Source organism: Chaetodon auriga, chromosome 16 (genome assembly GCF_051107435.1).
Source record: "Chaetodon auriga isolate fChaAug3 chromosome 16, fChaAug3.hap1, whole genome shotgun sequence".
In the NCBI taxonomy this organism is placed as follows: Eukaryota; Metazoa; Chordata; class Actinopteri; order Chaetodontiformes; family Chaetodontidae; genus Chaetodon; species Chaetodon auriga.
In genome coordinates, this window is record NC_135089.1 from 9,506,562 (window position 1) to 9,532,272 (window position 25,711).

Here is a 25,711-nt window from a genome sequence, read left to right on the forward strand (position 1 = left end):
AGACCCACGTTCACCTCTGATACAACCATATTGATCAGTTCTATTGCTTAATAGTGTTTTATGCATGTTTATGCTGGATTAGAGGAGCTGCTGGGTGGTGGGATCCTCTGGAGTATTGGTGTGTTATGTAATCTGTGTCCATGTGGTTTTGTAGGCAAATCATCTTAAATATCTGTAATATTTCTATCATGTTGTTCATGATAGAAACACCTTTGAGGAATATGAATTCTACAGTATGTCCTCCTGCTAATTCTACACATTAGCACCATCACTTAAGACACTTGAAGGTGCAGAATACACTTACTTTCCACAGTTTTCTGAAATAGATCGGAAAACACGAATGAGGTATTCTTTCCATCGCTGTCATTGAAAAAACTTCCAGTGGAGCCGACTGATATAGCATGGGATCTCTGCGGGTTTTCGCAGAACTGGAGTGAGTCAGTTTGGTGAATTATAGTAAATGACGGCGTGAGCTCTGACAGCTCGCAGCCTGGAATTTGGGCCACAGCTCCAAATTAGAGGAGCAGCATGTGTATCCACGGCTAAAAGAGTCGAGCAGACCTCAGCTCACCAGCTCCAGATGTCACACATTTTGGGTCAAAATGCAAATCCTTTGAAAATTATTGCACAGTGGGCTGCAGATGCAAACATAGAAGGACAGCTAACAAGTTCATACGAGTCCATATCATCTACTGAAATTGTTGCTTCCAATCAATGCATCGACTTCATCGTGATTTTTTTGCACTTTTATTGAAAAAAGGACATAAACAGTTTTCAACAACTGCAATATCAATATACAGTATTTGCCTTATAATTTACAAAAGATAAAAAAAAATCTGTACAGTCTCTGGTTTGTGCAGGAAGATGGGAAGACCCTGGTAGAAAAATAAACACCTAAGACAGGAGTGTCGATGTGAGAGCAGACCAAATGTTTTAATAGATTTCCTCACCAGAGAAGTGGTACAGTATTCTGGCTTCCACTATCCAAGCATTAATTAAACACCTAGAGTAGTAGTTAAAAAACATTAAAGATCAATCTTGTGTAAGACTGGAGTCGAGTGCGCTACATCCGTTCAGGATTTGCAATCGTAACTGAAATGTTAATCAGCAGACCTGACCTCTCTAAAGACGAAGCGAGGGCCCATTCAGAAATGACAAATAACTTCACAAGACCCGCGGTGGTGAGGTGTGAGGGTTCACTAAGGATGTGTCCAAATTCTGTACGTCTGCCACGCCAAGAACACTGATTAATATAAAGCAGACTACGTCAAGAGCAACTCAAATAATTCAATGTTTCGACAGCCAACCGCTGTTAGATGAGGAAAAGCTCAGGTTTAAAAATCAACATCAACTAACAGATAAGTTACGGTTGTCTCTTATATATGTACACATTTGGCTTTGGGTAATAAAACAGTTTCTGCTGTTATTGGGGGGATGGGGGGTGGGGGTGGGGGGTGCACTAATGCTTTGGAAAACACACTGACAGAATCATGCTTGTCTACATCTAGAAATAACATCATAGGCTGCATCTGCATTCTTCAAAACGGATACTTTAAATGACAAATAATACATTTTGGCTCCTAGATTTCTCTCTCAACGTACAATATGTAACTTAGCAGCACTTATCATCAACATTCATCACCTCGGCTCAGGGTTGAGTTTCCTGTCACATTCTACCACTGATCTGTATTGCACATTAGAACATGAAGACCTGCAAGGAGTGGCAGTACAGTGAATCGCCTCTGAATGCTTCTTCTTCATCTTCTTCTTCTTCTTCTTCTTCTTCCTGTAACATCTATTGCAGTGCGTGCTCAGTTGAAGCCAAACCTCCCGAGTGCCTCCAGCAGGACTGAGACTTTCATTAAGGCACCCATTGCAAAAGATGCTGAGACAAGATGATAGGTTGAGGAACATAGCGTACTTGTGCTCGTAATCTGTGCAAGAAATCTCTTTCCTGCCTCACACTACAAGAGAGACACTAAGCCTATCAGAAGGAAGAAGACTGTAAATATGCTTTGCTATGAGACCAGCTCATTAACAAACAGTAGCCTTTCTGCAGGTTGTTTAACTGGTTTAAAATGGTTTTAAAGTAGCATTTAAAACAAGATTGTTGAAATGATTATAAATATATAAATTCAGGTTGGCATTTGAAAATAAATCTCAAATCTTATTTTGAATCTTTTTAATTGTAATTAAATATATTTAAATATTTCAGTCACAACCTCATGTGACATTTAGGCCACAAAAAAGACATATTACAACCCTGACTCCAAAAACTCATGTAAAACATGGATGTGATAGCTTGCTTATTCTTTTTGACATCTACTCAATTGAAAATAGTTCATTAGCTTCATTGTTTTTTGTAAATGTATGCTTAGTCTGAATTTGATACCAGCAACACGATTCAAACAGGAGACAGGAGCAACAAAAGACTGGGAGAGTTGTGGAATGCTCCAAAAACACCTGTTTGGAACATTCCACAGGTAAACAGGTTGATTGGTAACAGGTGAGTATCATGATTAGGTATAAAAGGGGAAAGGCTCAGTCATTCACAAGCAATGATGGAGTGAAGTTCACCACTTTGTGACTACATGGCTGTATAAAGGACATTAATACATGGGCTCAGGAACACTTTGTAAAACCATTGTCGGTAAACACAGTTAATTTGCAAATGATTGCATTCTGTTTTCTGCATCCAACATTTTTGGAATCAGGGTTGCAAAATGCAAAATGTGCAAACTGGGAATATGCACTTGAATAAATTAAAAACTTCTGAACCAAATTGGCTAGTCGACTGAAATATATTAAGAAGGGCAGACTGCACAGTCTGTAGGCGAAGGCGTCATTTGTCCCTCTAGCTCCATGCAACCTGCTCATTTATCTTCACTTCCACCATAAACAACGTAACATGTCCGGATGTCCACGGTGTTCTTGTGCTTGAGCTTCTGCATAGAGAACTTCATACTCAAATCACAGTCTTTACAAACTGTCATGCATTACAAACAACAGCAATCAGAACCAAATTCAAGCTAGTTTTAACGTACCCTGTGGTAGTATTTCACCCTTTTTTCTCCCTGCAGTCATATTTCTGATTCTGCTGTCAAAGGCCTTGATTCTAAAGGCAATGAGTCCAGATTGCATTCAGAGTCTGACACAACATCTGCATTTGCGTCCTCAAGTGCACAAACCTCAACACCCCTCATCTCCCTGTTTTCCTCTTCCTCAAACTCCTCCTCCATCTCGACTTTTTCGAGGGCCACCTCGTTCTCGTAACAAAAGGAGTTCCTCGAGCTGGAGGCGTTGGACTTCTTCTCGGCTAGTTCTCTGGCACTACAGTCGGGCGTGCTGGGCACCTCGTACGTGTTGTCAAAGCGAGAGTAGTCCACTTTGTAGTAGTTCTTTTCCTCAAAGAGCACCGGCTCAAAGCGGTGGCCCCAGAGGATCTCGCTGGCCACATAGGAGCTCCGACACTGCGTGGTCATGGCTGTAGCTTCGACCATGCCCTCCAGGATCACTACGATCTCAAATTCTGATGTCTCTAACTCCTGTTTGCTCATCTCGTAGAACGGGCTGTCCTCATCGATCTCATGCACAATGGTGATTGGAGACACCAGGAAGATTCTGTCGATGCCACTGTCGAAGCCTACGTCAATGTCTACCTGATCCAGAGGGATGAACTCGCCCTCAGCGGTGGTGCGAGACTTGAGTAGCTGGGCCCTGACGTGAGCCTCCACCAGGTGACTCTTCCTGAGGTTCCCCACACGCCACATCAGGCAAAGTTTACCGTCTCTCATGGCCACTGTAGCAAAGTGGCTGAACACCAGGGTCTCATTCCTCTTTTTGGGCTTGGCCATCTTGGCCATGACAGCACCGATGATGAAAGCATCGATGATACAGCCCACAATGCTTTGGAAGACAACCATAAACACGGCAATGGGGCACTCCTCTGTCACATAACGATAACCATACCCAATAGTGGTTTGGGTCTCCACTGAGAACAAGAAGGCAGCGGTGAAGCTGTCCACATTGGAAACACACATTTGAGTCTCATTCTCTAAGTCCCCATAAGAGAGGGCCACTACCCAAAAGACTAAGCCAAAAAACAACCACGACAGCAGGAAAGAAAGGCAGAATATGAGCAGCATCCAGCGCCAGCGGATGTCCACACAGGTGGTGAAGATATCTGCCAGGTACCGCTGGCCTTTCTCACTCATATTGATAAACTGCACATTGCAGTGGCCGTCCTTCCTGACGAAGCGGCTCTGATGTTGGTGCTCTGTGTGCACCTTGTTCACATTGCCGTTTCCATAGCCATTCGGGACTGCAATAGCGGCCAGCTTCATGCCGTCTTCCTCAGAGGACACAATGCTGTAACGGTGGCTTCGCACACTCCCCATTACTTCCGCCTGGGAGGGCTGGGCCGATTCTGCTTTGGAAAACAGTCTAAGTTTCTGGTAGAAGCGTTGGAGAAACAGTTTTGAATGATCCCGGGGACAAACTCAGGCAGGAAATGTGGACAACAGGACGAGATCCTGCAGGGAACAGGGGGCCTGTGCTTCTGCAGGCGTGCTGTGAACCGTTGGTGAGGGAAGGTCACTCCTCTCCGACAGCTGCTTTGGACCTCATCAGTGAAGTGGGCTGTGGAAATTACAGACAGAGAGAATAACAGTTTTAAAGTAATTAGCAGGAAGCAAAGCAAAGATCAGTGTGTGGGGGTATGTGGTTACCTGCTGTATAAATAATGCATTGTACACTCAAAGTTAGTGGCATTATTCTTACATACTCAGACAATATGAAAACACAGTGCTGTCAGAAAGCATTATCGGTTTCAATTACAATTATCAGATTAAAAATATTATTGAAGCATTAGATGGCTGACACAGTACGAAAGGTTCTTTATCCTGCTTAATGTCAGTTTTAATTATGCAGGTCAGGCCATGTGAGCTGAGTCAAATTACAGATCAAGTTCATAAGAGCCACTGGAACAAAGATACAAGTATCTCTGTGCAGATGTGCCTCTAAACTCTGCAAAGACATACGTGAGCATTTAGCAATACTAATTATTACATTTAATGCTATTTAATGTCAGTTGCTGAGTGCACAGTTTCATTGACACATTTGCATATGCACTGCCCAAACTAATTCACAACTGCAGTTCATCATGTACCAAAGGTTAATGAACCTTGCAGCTTTTCAGAGAGGATGAGTCTCTTTCTCTGAAAGCAACAGTAACCTTGCGTCATATGTAATAGAACAACAAGGACAGCTAAATTAGAAAAGCTATTGACTTGGTGTGTGTGGCCTGAAAGGTCCATTAAAATGCAACACCACCACAGGCTACAAAAGGCCATGGTCAGCCAGACATTCTCTGCTTGTGCCAAAATAACCCTCCACCTCCACTTCTGACTGGATCTCATGTGACGGTCAAGTGAAAAGATCCAAAAAGACGTTGACAAAGTTTGAAATAAAATCCAGCATAGCGCAGATGTTAAAAAGGAAGCTTTTAGCCAGCGAATGTCATTTATATTCCGTCTTCTCGCCGTGTGTGTGTGTGTGTGTGTGTGTGTGTGTGTGTGTGTGTGTTACACTGTTCTGAAAGTGATCAACAGTCATGTGGGATGAGATGTGCAGGACGTGGTCCTAAATCCCCGTGCATCATCTTTGTTTTTCTCAACTAATGATGTCACTGCTGGGTCAACTAGAAATAGCAACCTGTCACGCACACGATTGGGAATATGGGCCGCCATTCATTCACAGCTCAGAGCCTGCCAGAAGAATTCTGCTTATCGACATTGCGTGATTTTCTATACGATATTGAAATAGTCGCATCTCTTAAGTGCTGCATTTTTTAGAATTTACACATTCTTCATGAGAAAAACTTGCCACAGGTGTCAAATCTTCTTATTACAAGCACAATATGCAGTTTAGCTCATGCGTATGCTGACCGTTCAGTCAGTTATTTGTTTAGCTGTGTATTTTGGCTGCACAGAGGCCTAGTTCAGGCTGCATGGCTGGAGAGAAGCAAAGATCAAGAGGACGTGTGACGGGACATCTGTGTGATATCTAAAGCAGCCTACACAGCATACATTTTTGAAACTTTTGTGATGTTGATGCACTGACACAAACTGAGCACCCTCTCCCTCCTCTGCCACTGTTCACGGGGCTCTTTCTCGCTGAGCTTTCATCTGCCCACTGTATCGCATCACTTGTTACTGCAGGTTGGTACAGTACATGGTGACAGACCAAGGCTCCCAGAGGCAGCACAACCTGTGATTGTTTGTTTTGCATGTGGTCTCAATTAGAGCCAACTGCTGAGGCAGATGGAAACTGGTTACATAAAGCTGCTCTATTTATCATTACACAAATCAATAACTATGGCTAATCCTTCAGCAGATGGTATCTTTTGTTACAAGCTCTTACAACACTTGTTATTTCAAAATAGAAGCTTGTATAGATGTTTGCAGCAGTTGCATCCTGCAATCCCTAATGGCAGATGCATGAAAAAGCAGCATGTAATAAAAATCATAACAACAACAACAATAATAATAACATAGTACTAAGAATTGTGACGTTTAAAGCTGCATTATAACTCATGAAAAAGCTTTTCTCAGATTTGAAATTAATTTCTTCTTACAGGGCATCAATTTTAGCATTTTTATACATCAGTTGATCCAGGAAGTAGCTGTATTTCCCACTCCACATCACCCTCATAATTAAAGATAAATCTTCCCCGCTTATTGCGCCTACCTGTTGGTCTTTGCAGCGCAAATCTGCCGTGCTCTTGTTGTAATAAGTCCCACATGCGCCAGATCTGCGCACTGCGTCCCCTTTTATTCTTGCTGTTCTTTTATTGCGCTCACTTAGTTTCCCATCCTGCGCGGCAAATTCGGCCATAACCCTCTCCAGCGGCACTGAAGAAGATGTTTGCCGTTGCAATGACAGACTTTAAAAACACGTGTGCCCATCCCCGCCCCCGTCAAACTGGCGACCAATAGAAAGCTGCAGCGCCCGTTTGAGGGTCTGAGCCCCCGCGGGGGGTTTATATCATCTGTCCGAGAGGAGTCAAACCCAATTTTCTTAATGGGACGCTGGAAACTTCACGTTAAGACTGGAAATGGGCTTCAGGTTGAGTGCACAACATTTCACTGCACAGCATGTGATTTGTCCAAGTAGTGAAACAACCAGAATTAATTCTCTGTAATTAGAGTTTGTATGGAGTTAATATGCCATAAAGCAAACTGGATACTGCGGTGGAGTAGATCTACTTTGATTGAGAAATTTGAGACTTTCCAAAACAATCATCACTGCTTGAGTGATGGTGAGTGTGCTCAGTGAACACAAGGTGGCGCTGTAGAGCTGCAGCTCGCACTGCTGGCATCACCTCGTGGTTGGTGTTATTGCTGTAATGCATGTTTCACAAAGACAATGCGACTTCTATTTGACTCACATTTGTGATTTTATTCATAAGCATAAAAAGGCACCAACACTGCATATAAAATCACATATAAATATATTTACAGGAGCACATCTTATGTCACTCTTTCATCCCTAAAATCGGGCATTATGGCATTATGAGTCCACTCTGTATTATAATTTTTCTGTCTAAGCTACAAGAAGGTTTGGTGCATCACCTCTTCAGTGGTGTTAGGGTTCATCTGGCAGGTGTGTCCATTTCTCTGGCCTGATGGGGTGCGTGGACAGCGGGACTGACTGCCCTCTACAGGACGTCTCCCCCTGTCAATCTCCTCCGCACTGAGCAGGGGCAGCGGCACCCACGTGGTCTCGTTGAACAGAGCGTAGTCCACCTTGTAGCGCTTCTTGCCCACTTTCAGCATATCCTGGAAGCGCTGACCCCAGCGGATGTCTGCCGGCATGTAGGAGGTTCGTGTCTGGTGGAGCATACCTGTGGAGTCTCCAGTGTATGTGAAAGACACCACCAGCTCAAAGGTGTCCTCCAGGAGGTCGTCAGGGCCCAGGCTGTAGAGGGGACTGCCAGGCTCCAGCTTGTGAACGATGGTGGCTGGCGTGGCAAGGACAATGTCACGATCCTGGATGTCCAGGTCCTGGTATGACATCATTATAGATCCCAGTGGCTGCTTCACGTAATGGACTAACTGGGCCTTGGCGACACCTTCCAGGATGTGATTGCCTCTCAAGTCCCCGAGTCGCCATGACAGACACAGAACCCCGTCTCGCTGGTTGACCACTGCACACCTGCTAAAGCCAACCGTCTGAGCTCTCTTGCGAGCGGATGCCATTTTAGCAACAGCAATACCAATGATAAAAGTGTCAAGGAGGCAGCTGAATATATTTTGAACTGTCAACACTATAATGGCCACCATACAGTTCTCAGTCATCACTCTGAAGCCATAGCCAATAGTTGCTTGGGTCTCCATCGAGAACATGAAGGCTCCGGTAAAGCCACGCACGTTTGCCACACAGGGTTCGTTGTCCACATTGTCATCGTCTCCATTTATGTGTGCAATGAGCCAATAGCAAAGGCCGAAAAGGAGCCAAGAAATAATGTAAGAGAGGGAAAAGATGAGGAACATCACCCTCCAGCGGATCTCCACAAGAGTGGTGAAGATGTCCATCAGGTACGGGCTCCATTCTCCAGGGGCCTTCTGGAAAACCACGGGGAACTTGCCATCTTTCTGCATGTAGCGTAGCCGCCTGCCCTCATGTTCCCTGCCCAGCGTGTGGACTGTGGTGTGATGGGTATCAATGATGACCTGCTCGCTCCTTTCTGGACTCATGGTGATCAATGCTGCCTTTCAGTCTCCTGTAGAAAGACAGAGATGAGACGGACGTTTGGAGATTTTCAAGTTAAAGTTGAAAAAGTGCAGGAAGCACAGCATTTTACTCATTACATGTGCGTGAAATGTAAAAGGCTTTCAGACTTGTTTGTTAAGCTGAACCCTTCATGTTTGAGCAAGCAGCCGAGGTCAGTCGGAGCCTCGGGCTGTCAGCAGCTAATGCCCAGCTCTGGGTGCGAGTTTCTTACCAGTTGATCATTTACCAGGAGTTCCATGACAGCCTGGACACGGTCCAAAACACTCGCACTGAAAGTTCTTTATAAACGCTTTAAGGTCTACAATACAACTGAATGTTATCATGCAGAGGAGCATCCAATAAGACCTATTAAACAGTTTGATTCAGCGCGGAAGTATTGGATTTAATCCATAAATTACTGTGATGATCATGTTTTACTTTTAGCTCGACCTCCTTTTTTCGCCTCCTTTTGATCACTTTTGTCTTTGTCTTGGACGAAGCTTCATCCAGGACAGGTGTGATACTTTTAATAGGTTTGAGTGTATAGTCTACTGTGTTTCATAATGTCTAATTTAGTATTTAGTTTGTGTGTATGCCACATGATGCTGCACTGCATTTTAGTGAGCTTCTTGTCAAAGTGAATCATTTTAATACTTATTCCATTTAAGTCAAAAAAAAAAACCAAAAGCCTTTCTACCCTTCACCGCGCCGGCTCTTTTGGGTTTAAATAAAGGATTTTGATGTCGTCAATTCTCAATAACAAATAATTGAGGGTCTGTAAGTATTTGTAGACTTTTACATAACATGCAAAAGAAAAAATGCATGCATGTGCAAGCTTTATCGGCATATTTCTGTCTTTCATACAGTAAATGCTCCAAGACAAAAGTCCTTCAATCTTGGCCTTGATCAGGTAGAGAGATTTGACCATCTGACAAGATTAACTAAGGCTTCGGGTCGTGGAAATCAATCTATTTCCTACAGTTTAATCACTTTGGCTTATCTCTTCTAGTTTTTTTCTGTTGCTTTCCAGATGTGACCCTGATGAAATCAAAACCATGAATGTATGGGACATCATGTATTCATATCATACAGTATCCATAAAATATCTCAATGTTTTTGCGCCAATTTTGCAGCCAAAAATATATAAGTAAAAGAAAAACTAGTGTTTCTATAATCTGTGTCTATACTCCACAAGTCCTACGAAAAGGTGTCTCGGTTAATTAAGCAAAACCTTGACCTCAGTGTGGTGCATTTATTAATCTCTTTTTGTCCTCATGAGAGTAAATTATTAGCCCCTAACCACCTCTAACAGCTTTCACCTTCTCAAATGTCAAACTTTAACCACACCGCCATCTTTCCAGTAACGCATAAAATACAACAGTCAGGACATTTTTTATCACTTTCTTATGCTGTACTTCAGTAATCTGACAGCTTCTTCAGTTGTCACAGATGAAAGGGACGCTATCGAGTTTATGCCAGCGTGCATAATGCTGACTAAGCATGCTCATTGATCAACAAGTGTTTTAAGTCGTGTACTTCCTTGGAAGAAATCTGAGAGTCTAGAGTTTTTATTGCTTAATTGAGTCACCTGAGAGCACGTAGCTGATGTTTATCTGAGTTTATGATGAATGATTTCTAATTTTACACCTCCAGCGGCTTCAATGTGTTGCCAAACACTCTGTAACTGTTAGCTGTTTATAGTGTTTGTGCAGTAGTGACAGCACGGTGTCCCTCTCAGTCAGAAGAATCCTCATTTCACTGTGGCTTGAATGGGCTCCTGTTGGCGGGTAAACAGTAACTGAACACATAAGTGAGCAAAAATACTGAAATGGTCAAAGATTGTGGAAATATGCACCATCACGCGTGAGAGCCAAACTAACTTCTAGGTATGGCAGTTTTGTGTTTCAATCAAGATTTCTTTTGCCATGATGGAGTAATTTTGCAGGAAGTGGTGAGAAGCAGAGAAACAAAGCAAGTTACCGAGGCAGAGTTCATTTATAAGTAGGTGAACGCTTGACTCATAAACAGCAGGTTTCAGACAGTTGCAGCATGATTTACACACAGCAATCACCGAGGCCATTGGACAAGGACAAGAACAGGACAATCAGGAAGGAAAGAGGTCAGTGGGGCCGACCTGCTGCCCCTCCGGCACCTGTGTGACACAGGGTCACAAAATAACCCTGAATTGTTAAGGTATGGTGCCTTCAATTTTATTCTGGTTATGTATCTCAACTTGACCGTCATGTGTGATTGTTAGTCTGAACTCTCTCATCTTTTTACATACATGCCTGTACTTATCTCAGCTATACTTATCTTTTTGTGAATGCTTCTGTCAGACACTGAGAGCTGCTGCAGTCTGTGCTGTACGTGACCACACACTGATCCAATGAGCTGGAATCTGAATTTAATGTCATGATATCTACAGAACTGCCATGTTTTTTTGTTTTTGTTTTTGTTTTTGTTTTTGTTTTGTTTTTTTGCATGTTTCTCCCTGAACTTCCCAGCTCCAGGAATTATTTTATGTGTTTTAGTATGGGGATTTATGCTTGAATGCCCTTCATCATGATATTTTTCATTCCAAACAATGCAGTTTATGTGTCAAATCATGCTGATATTCCTCCATATTTAACACTGCAAAACACTATAAACATACAAAACGGAATATAGGAAAAGGAAAAACACTTAAATAACATCTTTCATGGTGTTTTGCTTGATAATTAATATTACATTTGTTTGTCAATGAGTTAATTAACAGTGTTTGATTATCACAAGTTGTGATTTTTTCTTCCCTTCCACACTAATGTCTTCAAGTATTATTATTCTGGAGAATTTTGTACCTATTCAGCTGCATTTGTAATTATTTAGTGACTTCAAGTTACTTTCAAGTAGTATATTTGAAGCACTAGTCTTACCACCAAGTTTTGTAGGAACATGAAGCCAATTTTCATTTTTATCCTCAGTACAGAAAATTAAAAACTTTGTTTATGTCAGAATTGTTTGTTATGACATTGAGTAAGTCTTCAGTAAACCTACAGATCTAATAAGAAGCACACATGGTGTATTTCAATATTCAGCTTACCTGCTGAGTTGAAATTAGAGTTTCTCAGGTGTCACAAGAGCCCATCAGTTCACGAAACGATGTGTTGCCACAGTGGAGGTAACCTCTGAGTTTAGGTGGTTGCGGACTGTTGTGGGCCGTCCTGGTCCTGAGGCAAAGTCCCATTTTGTCCTGATATCACAGCAATCACTTCCCTCTAAAACCTTATTGGACAATCTGGAAAATTTTATGACCTATGGAATACTTCAGAGCTCTCGATGACCAAAAACAAAATGTCCTCTTCACTGTTTCTGGATGATGAAATAGAAATTGTGCAATAGTTTTCCATAACGTGATAAAGGCAGATAAATACTGATGATTTATGGCAGGTTATTTTCCCACTATGTATATTTCAGTCATTTCCCTTCAGATTTCCGTGATTCATTAGACAGAAAGTTAACCTTTGCCCCATCAGACGGGCACAGGGATTTGCTTTGTCTCAGTTGTCCTCAATTTGGTTCTGATAAGAGATCACGGCTGAACTGACTTTTAAAACACATTTATTGCAGTCATTAAGAGCATCCAAAGCTGTTACAAAGAGGTCGACAACATCAAAACAACCTTGTTGTTTTTTTGAAAATAGAACACCACCCCTGGCCCTCATGCAGCTATCTGATTCATCGGGTATTGGCTTTTATAGATGATGTGTGAAGACAGAGATAAGACACATTCCTCTCAGAGATAACCCAGGAAGAACAGTTCATGAGTCTGTCACTTACCAGCAGAGACTCCATAATGAATGAGCGAAAACACAGTTTTTTAATACCAATAAATATACAGAACAAATGGATTGATTCATTCATTGATTTAAGTACTCTGCACCGCGTGGAGCTACAGTAACGTCCAGTATGATCATGTGACAAATTGCAATGTACAATTTCAGACGAAAGCATTTCAAGAAATCCAATTTACATGGCAGAACAGGATCAGGGAGCCAAATAGGTCGATATACGATGACACGCAATGTAGGTCATGAGTCAAAATTGAAAATGTAAAGTGTTTAGCACAAAATATTGACTGGATGACTACCTGTTAACGTAAGGAAATATTTCTCATGTATGCTTCAAAGATAAACAGTTAATTATTAGCTCTATAAACAATACAAGTGCCACAACATTTGTCAAGAAAATGAAAGCAAAAACGTGCATGCTGTCAGCAGAAAAACGCTATAAAACAGCAATAACATGCTGGAAGTCTGTGTGCTTATAGGTATAGGTTTGTACAGTATACAAGCCTGGAGTACAGGGTCATGCAGGTGGGGGGGGGGGGGGGGGGGGGGGGGTTTGTAGTATTTTTGATAACACTTCAGAAACAGTACAGTGCCTGCAGTTTTGGGTACTTATAATTGTTCCCCATAGTCTTGATAGCACTTAGTAGTATCACTTTATTGGTATTCGATTCTTACAATGGGATTACACTAAATCACAGACTGTGTTATAAAGTGTTCCCAAATCATCTTCATAAAACCTGAAACAGATAAGAAAAGAACCACACACCTGTTTTCCCAGCATGCACAGGGCGCCAGGGATGAGTCAGAGACAACAGAGGCAGCCTGGGCAGCGTGGGGAGCTGTAGAGACGATAGAGGGAGGACATATCTGACATATTTGAGACCAGAAAGTGATAACCTCAGCGCTGACTGATAAAAATCAGGTCGATCAGATATGAAACAAATGCGACATATTCAAGATAAAGCTCCTGTTTCTCAATGGTTCAATAGTCCAGGGAAAACTGATGATGTCAAAATGCCTTTTTTTTCTTTTTTTTTCAGAGGTACTTAATTGGACTGGACACACCAGTAGCTCCAGTTGGAAGTTGGAAATATTTGTTCAAATGCTCTACTGTTCAGCTGCATTTTGATTATTTTTTTCCAGCTTTTTAAGAATCGATTTTTGTCTTTGTTTAGCACATTTTAAACTACACCCTACATGCACGGTACCTTTTTTCCCCCAGCACAAACTCAGCTTTAAGTCCATACTGCTATAAATCTGACTTTCCATTTTGTCAATTTAACAGGTGTAAAATTGTAGGAACCTGAAATATACACCCAAAAATGACACGTCTGTAAAAAATATACAACAATTTAGTGACAGTCAAATGTTTTATGGTCCATAGACACACTAAATGAAATACTGTCAGCACATCAGCACTTTTAATTAATGATAAATTAATCAAACATATTTAAGTTACCTTTAGTTACTATCAGCTTTTACCTGAGACACTGAACTCATCATTCTCTGTTTTAGAAATATGCTGTGATGTTACCCCCTATTGTCACATCATATACCACTGATATATAAAAATAAATATTGTGGTAATGCAATCTAAATCGTATGAAGATTCTAATTAGCGTTACGTAACCTAATGAGTTTTGGAGCCATATTGTCAGAAGTAAGACCTGAACTCACCATCCAGCTGTCAAAACAAAATGTTCTTAATGGCCATTCTGTGAGAACAGGCGCCTTCCCTCGACTGCACTGAAACCAAAGCGGTCTCAGTCTTTGTCCAGCATCCATGACTGGGTGACTTGGCTCTTTCAGGTAAACTCTCGTCTCCATTATTGCCTGCGTCAGCTCAGTCTCCTGTATGCTACAGTGCCATTGTAATGCAGAGCAGCATGGCCAGCCATAATGGCAAATAGCAGCTGGAGCTGCCTGAATCTGCCGATGGGTAAACAAACAGTGGGAGTAATAACATTCATGTTCTGAGTATTTACAGAGGATCACTGATATTACATTGTCTTGTACATTGCAAATATGTGGTTAAACGTCACAGGGCTATTTAAGGCCTATTTAAGCGTTGTGTCAGGCTGAAACCTGAAGAGAGGAGTGAAGACAGGGATGTAAAAAACACACAGGTGTCAGTCAGTGTGCAGTTATTAGTCATACATTAACTGATTGTGTCAGTCCTGCTGCGATGGAGTCAGAAATGTTGAGATATCTGACCCAGAGTCTGTGGAAGGCGGGCTTCTTCCTGAGTCTACTCGCAGTAGGTAAGTGTAACTTTTGTCTCACAGTGTTTTCAGAAGTAGTGGACCAGGACAAGTATTTTCTAAAAATATTCGAAGCTCTAGTTCACATGTGACTCTAATTTCAGCGTGTGGACGTGCTGACCCCGGCTGCAAAACTCGCCGGTGTCTGGCTGAAATGTTGATCAGCAAAAGTTACACATCTCAGCCACAGTATGAAAACTGCACCCAAATGATTTACGTGCCGCTCATTGAGTACCAAACCCTGTCAGTTGTAAGTATTGTTTCATGCATTGATATAGTGGAGCTAACTGAATTTCATTTTTGCTTCTCCTGGTCGACCTCTCACAACCTGACGAGAACTTGATCAGTTGAATTATTCAAATTTCGATTATTCTGCGTGTGGCTGTTATTTACAGTGGTGGAAAAAGTACTCAGATCCTCTTCAAACATCAGTATTTTTCAACCTGGACCTTATTTTCCCATCTTTTGTGCTTAAGTGACTAATGGGGATAACAGTTTTTAAAACTGGTCCAGTATTGAGACCATCTGCAGTCAGCAGCTGGTAAACGGGCTGCAATGTAACTGTGCACAATCAACGTATGTCCAGTAAGTGTTTGTTTTTGCCACTGACAGATACAACTTGTTATTATTATAACATTATGGGAAGGATCCCTGCAGAGATGGACCTTTTTGTTAAATAGTAACATCCTTTTTGTTCAACCAGAAACAGACTTGCCAAAGCCGCCAGACTCCATTTACTGAAAGAGTAATTTTATCAAGGTAAAACACACTTCATTCAAGCCCGACAGAAACAACAGTTTTGTTTAGTCTTGTTGCTTTGGTTGAAGTAAACCCTTAATTCACCATTGGATGTGAAAATATTCTGGCTTTACATGCTGCTTTCCCCCACTGAGCTCCTTGGTAAAATCACTGTTTTTGTAAATGGAGTCTGGTTGCATTGAGGATTTGAGGCTTTGACGATAAAACAGCTGTTTGTGGTTCATCAAAAAATATCTTACTCTACTTTGCTATCTGTCAGGGTCCTTTCTATAATGTTGTCAAACAAATACACTTTGCACAGTTGCCCCAATGGATTACATTGCAGCCCCTTTTGCGTCTGTTTGCTGCAGTGCTCTCACTCAATACTAAACCAATTTCAAAAATCATTGTCCCCATTCGTCACCTAGACACAAAAACATGGGAAAAAAAAAAAAACTTCCCTCAAACTAAAAGCACTAAATCCACACTGTGATAATAGTCCTGCGTTCTTTATTCAACTTGAAGAAGTAGGAGAATTTCCTGATGGAACACGTAATCCTTCAGTTTATCAGAAACATTCACACTCAGAATCACCAAATCTGGAGATACATGGTTTTCACTGGACGGGAAGGGTATGAAAAATTAAAATATGATGTATATATGATGTATATATAAATGTAGTGAAGGAGACAGTATTTAACTCTGAAATGTAGTGGAGTAGAAGTATAATAATAATAATAATAATAATATAAGTGATTGCAAAGTATAAAGTTGAATAAAATATAAATACTCAAGTAAAGTACTGCAGTAAATGTACTTTGGTTTTATTACTCCTGAGCTTTGTTAGCCTGCTGAAGATATGTTGAGAATACATACAGGAAGTCCGAAAACATGCCAAACCTTATTCATCTGACTATTAATCTGAGATACAAAGACACAGAATAACTGTTAAAACATCCCCACCAGCACTCCAGGACTATGCTGCATAATCACACTTATTTATTTGTTTTTTTAACAGGACACAAAGAATCTCCGCCTGATTAGTCGCCTCCAAGCCTCACTCGTAAGCTTCAAGATATTTATAAATGGACAAAAAGAAGTGAAGAGTGCGTTTCAGTCGCATTAATTTTGATTTTAAACCACAGATTTGGAGCGATCTTGAGTTGGGATGGAACACGTCAGTTTACCAATATGACGAAGTGATCCTGCCGGTGAATAAAGTCTGGACCCCGGAGCTGCATGTGACAAACGGGTCAGTCAGAGCTTCAGCTATGAGCTTACGTTACTTCTTGACGTCTGTCTGACACACTGGTTGTCTCTCACCTGTGTAGAATAGTAACAACCATGAAGCACAGCTCCCGTGATCTGCTGGCGTACAGTAACGGCACGCTGGTGCACACTGTGATCATAAACGCAGAGGTCAACTGTGAGGTCAACCTGTTCAACTATCCCTTCGCTGCTGATGAATGCCCCGTCGCGATCCAAGCCTGGTCCGCAGACGGTGAGTGGTTTTTTGTTTTTCCAGTTAAGCTATCCTTAGGGTGATTTTCCATTATTTAAGCATTGCCATGTGTTGCACTGTGCCAAATGAGCAGAAGTGTAGAATGTAATAATGTGAGTTTATGTAATTAGTAATGATTTCTCCAAATCAGCTGTTTAAATACTTTGTGTATAATTGGATGGACTCTGACGTTGATCTTGTTGACTAGAGGGATGTGTAGGGATAGAGCCCAAAAAGTAACAGTTTATACACCAAACGTTTGTACACTGGGGGCGGTGCAGCAAAGAGGGACAAAATAGTTATTGCATTATGGGTAATGCAGCATAAAACAAGAGGGTGTCTCTAGTTTTGCTGCATCAATTGTGAATCTTTTTTAAGCGTCCATTATGGGTTTGGCCATGTCATGGGAGAGTGATCCTAAACTGGTGGCTTCATTTCTTTCAGGGTGCGGAACAGAGCTGTTACTGGGTGACCTGATGATGGTGGATGGGACACACGGAGACTGGAAAACCGACAGTGTGATCTTCCAGAAACAGAGAGATGACCGCAATTACATCATGGTAACTTCATGCACATGTCAAACAGTCATTCATAGTCAATACAGGTAATGATTCAAATAATCATCATTGTGCTGTGAAACTGTGTCCGCCATTCTCCTCAGGTGGCCTTGAGTATCAAGTATCTGAACCCCTTCATAACATTAATGCTGCCCAGTATTCTGATCGTCCTGGCTGACACGGTCAGTTTCGCTCTGCCGCTGGGAGGCGGCGAACGCAACTCTTTCAAGGTCACTCTGGTGCTGAGCTTCACCATGTTCCTCATCATCCTGAACGATGAGCTCCCCGGAGACAGCCAGTGCAGCCCCATCATCCGTCAGTCAGCTCGCACACACACACACACAAACACACACACACACACAAACACACTCGTTGCACAAACCAGGTATGTGAACAGTACAACTTCACACTTTGAGTCACGGTAACGGTCTGTCTGTGCTGCAGGAACCCACTTCTGTATTTGTCTGGTCCTCATGGTGTTCAGCATGTTGGTGTCGCTGCTGCTGACACGAGTGGCCAAAGATGGCAGCCTGATGTTGTGCTGCTGCCGCAAAGGGTCGACCCCAGAAAACACCGCAAGTAAGGAAGAGAAAGAGGATGAGGGTGAGGAAGACTGACACAGATACCACACGCGTCGAGTCTGTGCTGTAACACTTTAAAAGTTTAAACACCACCATGTGCTCTGATTGCCTACAGAAGCCAAAGCCGGCATTAGTGTCGTTCCCCCGAATGCCTCAGAGGAGCACAGTCGAATGCTCAGAAAGGTGGTCAACTTCCTGCAAGATTTTGAGGCAAAGGAGCAGGAAAGTGAGAGACATCAGAGGTTTGCCAACATCTTGGACAGGACATTTTTCTGGTTCTACTTCATTTTTGGCATTATATACTTCTCTGCCATGAGTTATGTGATGGTAAATTATAGATGTTCAGTTAACCATTTTGATTTCTGGTACTAATAGACCTTCTAACTGCGTTTTAATGCATGCTGTTGCTTTATGAAACCAGATAAACTGAGCTGTTCTCTATGAAGTTTTAAAGTACTTTTTTAAGATCTCATGAGCTAAAATGCAAACATTCAAAGACTGATTTGTTACATGTGTTTAACTACACATTCATCATAACGTGTCATGTGTCTTGGTGGTGATTGTACTTATAGTTTGTCTTTTTCTGGGAATAAAAGAAATAAAAGAACTTCTTGTACAAACTTGTACAAACCAATCAATCAGCTCTAAGTACATTTCCTGATTAAACTTATATACTTTCGCTGAAGTAGTACTTTTACCTTAAGATTTGAATATTTCTTCCATCACTTCTCAACACCGGTGTTCTTTTGTTGCCACCTAGTGGTTGAATCATTCACTGCAGACAGAGCTGCGACCTGCTGCACTCACTCAGTCTCTGAAGACAAAGCTGCTGAAGGACAGATAATGACGTGAACACAACTGATGGATGTGTCTGAGGTAATCTGCAGGAAATCCCAAGTGAAATTTACTCTTTTAATATCCTGTGAAACCACTCGAATACTCCTTAGTTATACTATTATACTTAGGATGAATATAGTTTCACAGTAAGGTGTTTGCAATGACAGGAAGATTTTACTCAAGTTTTAAGTTTATTGTTGTTTGTCTGGAATCACAATTTCCCACAGAAACCACCAGTTTTTATAGACAATTACACACATAAGTAGCATTGATTTCAAAACATTTTCAACTTCATAAACTTCATTTTCCTACCCTCTCCTCCAATGTCAGTTATGACAAAATGTGTTTTTCAACAAAATAAATTTGATCATAAGATAAAAATGCATTGAAAACAACAGATATAAAGCAGTAGTGTAACTTTAATGACCACAAACCCACGAATAAATAGACACAGTGAGGTAACAAATCCATCTACATATTACCCCAAAAGCCCTTTTCACGACAGGATACAGTCCATTCATAGATGCTGTCTGCAGGTCGGAGCTGTCTCAAAACGTGAAACACATTTAATGCTTTGATTTTTACAACAAATCCGCCCTGAATTTAGGCCACTGTCTTAATCCACATCCCATCAGGAATCAGGCATTTTAACATCACCTTCTTAGACAAACCAAACACTGACTATAGTCTACCACAGCAGAGGGTGACATGAGGCAGTGCAACCTCACTGCTAGATGCCACTAAATCCCAAACACTGGACCTTTAAGTCCTGGTTCAGGATAAATTAAAGCCTATTAGGGACTGTGACAATCTAATGGCAAACAAATAAGGGTCTGATAGTGATTTACATTTCACAGCTACCTCACATCGTTGAAAATATAACTCTCCCTGCACTCTGAAGAGCCAAAACCACTGTGTAAAAAATCTTGTATTTTATTCGAATCGTTGGAAAAGACAGAATACATCAGTCGATTAATTCAGAGGAAACAGCTCATATAAAATCTGTTTTACCAAAAATTACAAAAACCCTTGCACCCTGAGAAAAGACCTGCCATTTTCAACAGGAATCGAGTCAATGTAACGTGTCCATCCACCTTCGTACTCATGACAGCCGTTACTTGACTTCTTCAACTTCAACGTGTCTCCGTTTCCTTCATCGCCTTCAGTGAACAAAATGAAAATGGAGAAGTTAATGCATCAGGTCATAAGGACAAAAACATAACGAGGGGAAGCGTGAAACCTTTCACAAACCTGTTTAAAGATCTGCACCCCGAGATAGTTCTTTGCAATGTTCCTCAGGTCGGACGTTCCACCCACCCTGCATCTGACGTAGCCATACAGGTTGGCCCATTGCAGAACCAAGCCCATGATTACTACAGCCTGCGGGGGGGAGGGGGTCACAAACAGGGATGAGACATCAACCAACAATTACCAGCTGATAAGCTACCAGCTAATCTTCCAAAGACACTGAAAACTGACCAGCCACTTAATCTTGAAAGAGAAGATGGTGCTGAACATGAAAATGACCCAGAAGACGGGGCAGACGATGAGTCCGAGCCAGAAGATCCGTGACTCCGCGCTGGATGCCGAGTTCAGATTGTGTGTCTGTTAAGAAATGTGAATAAGGTTTCTTTTCAAGCTATTCAATAAAAATCCAAGACTAGAACTGTTACAAGTCTTTGGAAACTCGTGTCTGATGTTTCCGTTGTGCCGTATGATATTTCTAAGAGAGGACAATGCAGCTGTTCTATGTTACACTATCAATTGTCCAATAAGGTCATGCAGCTTCATTACACTGTAAAAAGGCTTAGCAAAGGTTACGCTGGCACTTAAAAAAATCGCTGCGAGCTGTACTTAGGCTGTGAAACTGTAGATGTACCATATTTTCTGGAATGCAGTCAGCTCTGTGTTACTTGAATATCCCTGTTTTACTGAGATCTCTATTACTTTCTACAACAGGGTCACATTTAACTGGAAAAAGGAAACGTGATGAAGCTGTCTAGCTTAGAAAGGATGTTTTATTCCAAATCTTCCACGTGAGAAACCTGCTTTGTTAACGGTTTTTTTTTTTTTTTTGGTTGTTGTTGCATGTACCTGATGAGCTTCTGCTTACCTTCCTTGACTCAAATATCCAGTGGCTCTTTCCATCTCCATCCACTTGATTCCACCACCGAAGGCCCACCAACAACCTGCCCGATACATTCTGGGAGGGAAAAAGAGGGATCCTTAAATGAAAGCCTGGTACTTTCAAACATAAACAGCCTACACATAACACACAAATATTCAGAAACCAAAATAATCACAAATAAAACCACAGATTCAATCTACCAAGAGACATGGACATGCGAAGACAGAACATATCAAAGAAAGCAAACAGTAATTAGCTTAAAACTAGAGTTACCAAATTAATTAGCAACAATTTCAATAATCAATTCATCATTTCAGTCATTTTTCAAGCAGAAATGTCAAATGTTCTGTCTTTGATGTGAGGATTTGATGTTTTCCTTTGTCATATGTGAATGGAAGCTGAACTTTGCACCCTTTTTTTGAGATTTTATGAACAAAATGATTCATGGATTAATCAGGAATTTGCGGATTCATGAAAATAATGACTAGCTGCAGGCCTATATGTGGCACAATCAAAGGACGCGGCATGATTGGTTAAACATCACCTGACCTGCTCACCTTGACAGTCCAGAAGTCACATGACAGCAGGAGGATGATGGTGACCATACAGGCAATGAAACGACTGCTGAAGATATCACACAGCAAGTAGACCAGGATGGCACTCGTTCGGAAGAACAGGTGGAAGAATGAGACCAGCGGATGTCTGAAAGGCATAAAGTACCTCGAATTTGTACTTCGGTAGAGTACTTGAGTAAATGTACTGAGCTGCATTCCGCCACTTTTTTGGGACAAGTATCTGTTACCACAAAAGCATCTCACCTAATTCTGGACTTCGTCGGCCTGATGTTATCGTCATCTTCACCAAAAAGAGGAGCGTCCTGTGAGTCCTGAAAACATAAAACACGCCTTAGTTTGTCATTTAAACCTGAAAAGTCTTTAAATTAAAGTCTCAAACATCTAATCAGCGAGTTACACTGGATTCAAAAGGAAAAAATGTTCCGAAGTATATAAAAAAAACACAAAAACAAAAGATCCATTACCTGTGCCCGCATTTTGACACCTCTGCATGTACTTCCTGGTGACGTGTTGTAAACAAACCCGTGTGCTAAGGACCCCACGGAATTGTGACTTTAAGTTGCCTGACTGAAAGGTAAGCCTAGCACAAACAAATAGCAGTTCAAACGTAGACAGATCCTTTTATTTCAAGCTTGTTAAGCGATTCATTATTTTGTTTAAGCTCCGTTAAAGGTTTAAACTACAGACTATTTTCGCGATTGCATTAATTAATCATTTCATCTAAATGTCAGCCAATTGTTAAAGAAGGCCACAATATTTTCATAAAGAGCAAATTGGAGAAAGAAAAACAGTAAAATTGAGCATCTGTAAAGTAAGCCCTAGCTTATAAGAATAATTGATGACACGAGTCATTCTTTGTTACTCAGCTTATTGCATTGCTTGCCTTTATTTTGTGCGTACAGAGGCTAAAGCATGAAAGATTAGCTTCACAATTATTTTTTAACTTCAGAAAATAACATGTTTAATACATTTACATCGTCACATATACAGGCCATCATGAGAGGCATCAAGGAGATATTTGTCAGTCAATGTCTGCTTCATGAATTTTTAGAGAACTAACAAAGCATCATCAAAACAAAGTACAATTTATACAAAACAGCTTTATAATGTCAGAATAGTTGGTTGTACACATCGTATAATCCTGCAGCGTTATGAGGTCAGAAAAACCTCAAACAGACTGGCTACTGAATGCATGCGGTAAAAGATGCCAAAAGGAAGTCCGACATTCACAATCGCAGCCCACATGTTGAATTTGTAGAATTCAGTTTCAGTGTCGTGGTCAAACTGCGGACGGGCGCCGAATGCCGGCATGATCCACAGCTGTCAAAGAAAGAAACAGAAGAACAGGTTGAGTATATGGTGAATTGGAAAAGAGTGAATTTGCGAGTGTGAGGGAGAACGGTACTCACTATGATGTTGCCCAGCAGCAGAAACGCACAGACCTCCTTCAACACGCGTCTCTTCCACAACAGTTTGGGTCTGTGCTCGGCTGTGTGGCCATGCAGGCTGTGTGATGTCAGCACTGGGCTGGGCTTTGTGTCCATGTCTGATCCTTCAAGGCTGCTCAGCTCTTTGCTTGGCTGCAGCACATATGGATTTGCAACCACAGTGACCACCGGGTGCACCTCGTGGAAGGGCTCCCGGTGTAGACCTTCGATGATGAAGAAGTTCTGCAGGCCGAGCTGGATCACCATCAGGATAGCCCCGGTCAAGTTGAGCCTGTTCAGGTGGCCTTTGGCTCCAGTTGCAACCATTGCTACGATGGTGAAATAGCTGATGATGAACTGTCCCAGCGAGGCTCCCACCAGCAGCCCCACATCCAGGCTGCGTGTGGGGTTTTTGTCCGAAACGTGCTCTCTGTGGTCCACTTTGAAGATGGCACTGCCGATCACAGTGGACACAGACATCAGGGTCAGAATCACTATATTCATGACAAAGTGCATCATCACTGCTCTGTCTTTGTCGTCATCGTCGCTCTCTTCTTTTTGCATTTCCATCTCATACACGATGAAGGTTGCCAGACCTGCCACCACCAGGAGAACTCCTGCCACAGGACCCAGAAATACATCCTTCAGGCGGAATTTGATGTGATGGTGGCCGTGTTCGTCTACTACTCTACCGACATTTTTCCACAAGACATAGGCCATGGCGGAGGCGAAGAGACTGTACTCGATGTTGAAGGGGTACAAGTAGTAGTAGGCCTGCTTGAAGATGCTACATGAAGTGTGGCTGCACTTGCACTTATCGTCTCCATAACCCGCTGTAAGACATGACAACAAACAGGTGGAGAGAAGTGTTACGTTGCGGTGTTTCTGTGATCGATATAACTACTGCTGATTGCTTTATCGGCTTTAATTACCTTTATTGATGTACATGCTCCGTCCCGACATTTTAGTGCTGTTGCTCGGATATTCAGGAACTGTTGTTTGATGAAGGGACTCTTCAGTGACTGCAGTCATCCACACAACAAGATTTGTGGAGAGGGTGAGCATCAGCCCACAGCTAAAGGAGTAATGATCAGAGACAAAAATAGTGTCAACGCCGAGTAATAAGAGTCTTGCTTTTCATTTAATTTGGTTTTCAGACCGAAACAATTCAGTATTGTGGCAGAAACTTCAGTATAAAATTGCTCCCGGTTGTCCAGGTTCCTCTCAGTTTTAGTGTTAGAGCAGATGGCTTTAGTATTAAAATAGAGTCCCTCAGTGATAACATGTTTACAAAGACAGTAAGTGATGAGAAGAGCAAAAAGGAAATACACAAATCACCTACCGTGTAATGTTCTTTTGTATCTGCGCACAGTCCTTGGCGTGACTCCACAAAAAGGACGTCTGCAAATTGATCGCACCATGGTGTTGATATTGTGCAATAATAAAGACTTGAGTACATTTCTTATTTCTTCGTAATTGGCATTTTTAGGCATTTTACCTGCACAAGTATGAAAACAAGTTGCACCACAGGGAATGCAACCTTAACAGCAGAGTCGCAGTGGAGGTAGCCCACATAGCTGGCTATCTTGAAAATGTCCATGATAATACTGAGGAGTCCAAATAGCACAAGTCCTCCTGAAGGAGCAAAGGACATTCAGAAGAGAGGGGAAAACATAAAAGTGTTCAAAAGTGCTCGGTAAATTAAAAAAAAACAACTTCATTTTAAATGAAATACAACATTAACTTACCCCTGAGCCATACAGGTCCAGCATGGCCATCCTTGTAAAAAACAGCATTTTCTTTCCTGGCCATGTAGATAGCATAATAAATCATCCAGATGGCGGTGAGGAGGAGGATGATGATGAGGAAAATCTGTAGGTCAGGAGTGCTGATGTCTACATTGTTGTAGGCGCTGCCGCTGACCAGGGCACAGCCCAGGATCAAAATGTTGACACAAATGATCCCAGACAGCATCCATCCCCAGTTTCGCCCCCGCTCCCTCGTGACCCCGCCGGAAGAGACGTTCAGGTCGGGTTCACATGGGCTGGCCTCTTGCCCCGGCGCGCTGATGTTGTTGGACAGGTGGGCCTCCTCCGTCTCCCTGTCTTTGGCCGTCATCCTGCATGGTTCACAGGGATCACCATCAGTCAAACAGTTGCATGGATAGCCAGTGTTCAAACACATGGTTCCTCTCTCTGAGAGCTGTTCACAAATGAGTAGTTTCCTGTATCTGGTTCCATATGAGACGCTACAGGTTTAACAGCTACACCCACTCAGAGGCTCCTTTTAAAGACAGATCCCGCCCAAGTGAAACCTTTCCGTGGGCACAACATCAGCATAATTGTCACCCTGTTGGGTCTACACAAAAGAGCAGCTGCAAATCAACAAGTGGGATTTAATTTCCTAGTTTTGGCAGGCAAAGTATGTAAACAATGCTGTGTGAGAATCCACAAACATGTTTACACAGATTATTTAGGCTGTTTTCTTGAGGGAAATCATCTGCTATT

General features: G+C 41.9%; 5 protein-coding genes across 6 annotated transcripts; 1 reads left to right on the forward strand and 4 right to left on the reverse strand.

The window, feature by feature from the left end:
* Positions 1-766: 766 nt before the first annotated feature.
* Positions 767-6,854, reverse strand: LOC143334039 (inward rectifier potassium channel 2-like). 2 transcript variants are annotated; one of them, XM_076752540.1, is made up of 3 exons: positions 6,748-6,854; positions 3,189-4,638; positions 767-1,885 (listed from the first exon to the last, which is right to left on the reverse strand). In XM_076752540.1, the coding sequence occupies exons 2-3, from the start codon at positions 4,395-4,397 to the stop codon at positions 1,862-1,864; spliced, it is 1,233 nt and encodes a 410-aa protein (XP_076608655.1). In that variant the 5' UTR covers positions 4,398-4,638; positions 6,748-6,854; the 3' UTR covers positions 767-1,861. The 2 variants fall into 2 exon arrangements, with proteins under 2 accessions (XP_076608655.1, XP_076608653.1); XM_076752538.1 differs by lacking the exon at positions 767-1,885 and having other exon boundaries at positions 2,250-4,638.
* Positions 6,855-7,607: 753 nt separating this feature from the next.
* Positions 7,608-8,756, reverse strand: LOC143333854 (inward rectifier potassium channel 16-like). Its single transcript, XM_076752222.1, has one exon. It carries the CDS (start codon positions 8,754-8,756, stop codon positions 7,608-7,610), a length of 1,149 nt encoding a protein of 382 aa, XP_076608337.1.
* A 5,982-nt stretch (positions 8,757-14,738) lies between these two features.
* Positions 14,739-19,081, forward strand: LOC143333855 (5-hydroxytryptamine receptor 3A-like). Its single transcript, XM_076752223.1, has 10 exons — positions 14,739-14,860; positions 14,965-15,110; positions 16,617-16,661; positions 16,744-16,850; positions 16,930-17,099; positions 17,544-17,659; positions 17,761-17,971; positions 18,101-18,259; positions 18,353-18,564; positions 18,998-19,081. The coding sequence occupies exons 1-10, from the start codon at positions 14,785-14,787 to the stop codon at positions 19,079-19,081; spliced, it is 1,326 nt and encodes a 441-aa protein (XP_076608338.1). The 5' UTR covers positions 14,739-14,784.
* A 169-nt stretch (positions 19,082-19,250) lies between these two features.
* LOC143334085 (Golgi apparatus membrane protein TVP23 homolog B) lies at positions 19,251-22,283 on the reverse strand. Its single transcript, XM_076752616.1, has 7 exons — positions 22,242-22,283; positions 22,021-22,088; positions 21,760-21,904; positions 21,188-21,277; positions 20,554-20,679; positions 20,326-20,454; positions 19,251-20,234 (listed from the first exon to the last, which is right to left on the reverse strand). The coding sequence occupies exons 1-7, from the start codon at positions 22,251-22,253 to the stop codon at positions 20,208-20,210; spliced, it is 597 nt and encodes a 198-aa protein (XP_076608731.1). The 5' UTR covers positions 22,254-22,283; the 3' UTR covers positions 19,251-20,207.
* Positions 22,284-22,677: 394 nt separating this feature from the next.
* LOC143333565 (proton channel OTOP2-like) lies at positions 22,678-25,388 on the reverse strand. Its single transcript, XM_076751645.1, has 6 exons — positions 24,953-25,388; positions 24,703-24,839; positions 24,547-24,605; positions 24,137-24,279; positions 23,187-24,037; positions 22,678-23,097 (listed from the first exon to the last, which is right to left on the reverse strand). The coding sequence occupies exons 1-6, from the start codon at positions 25,386-25,388 to the stop codon at positions 22,927-22,929; spliced, it is 1,797 nt and encodes a 598-aa protein (XP_076607760.1). The 3' UTR covers positions 22,678-22,926.
* Between the last annotated feature and the right edge of the window lie 323 nt (positions 25,389-25,711).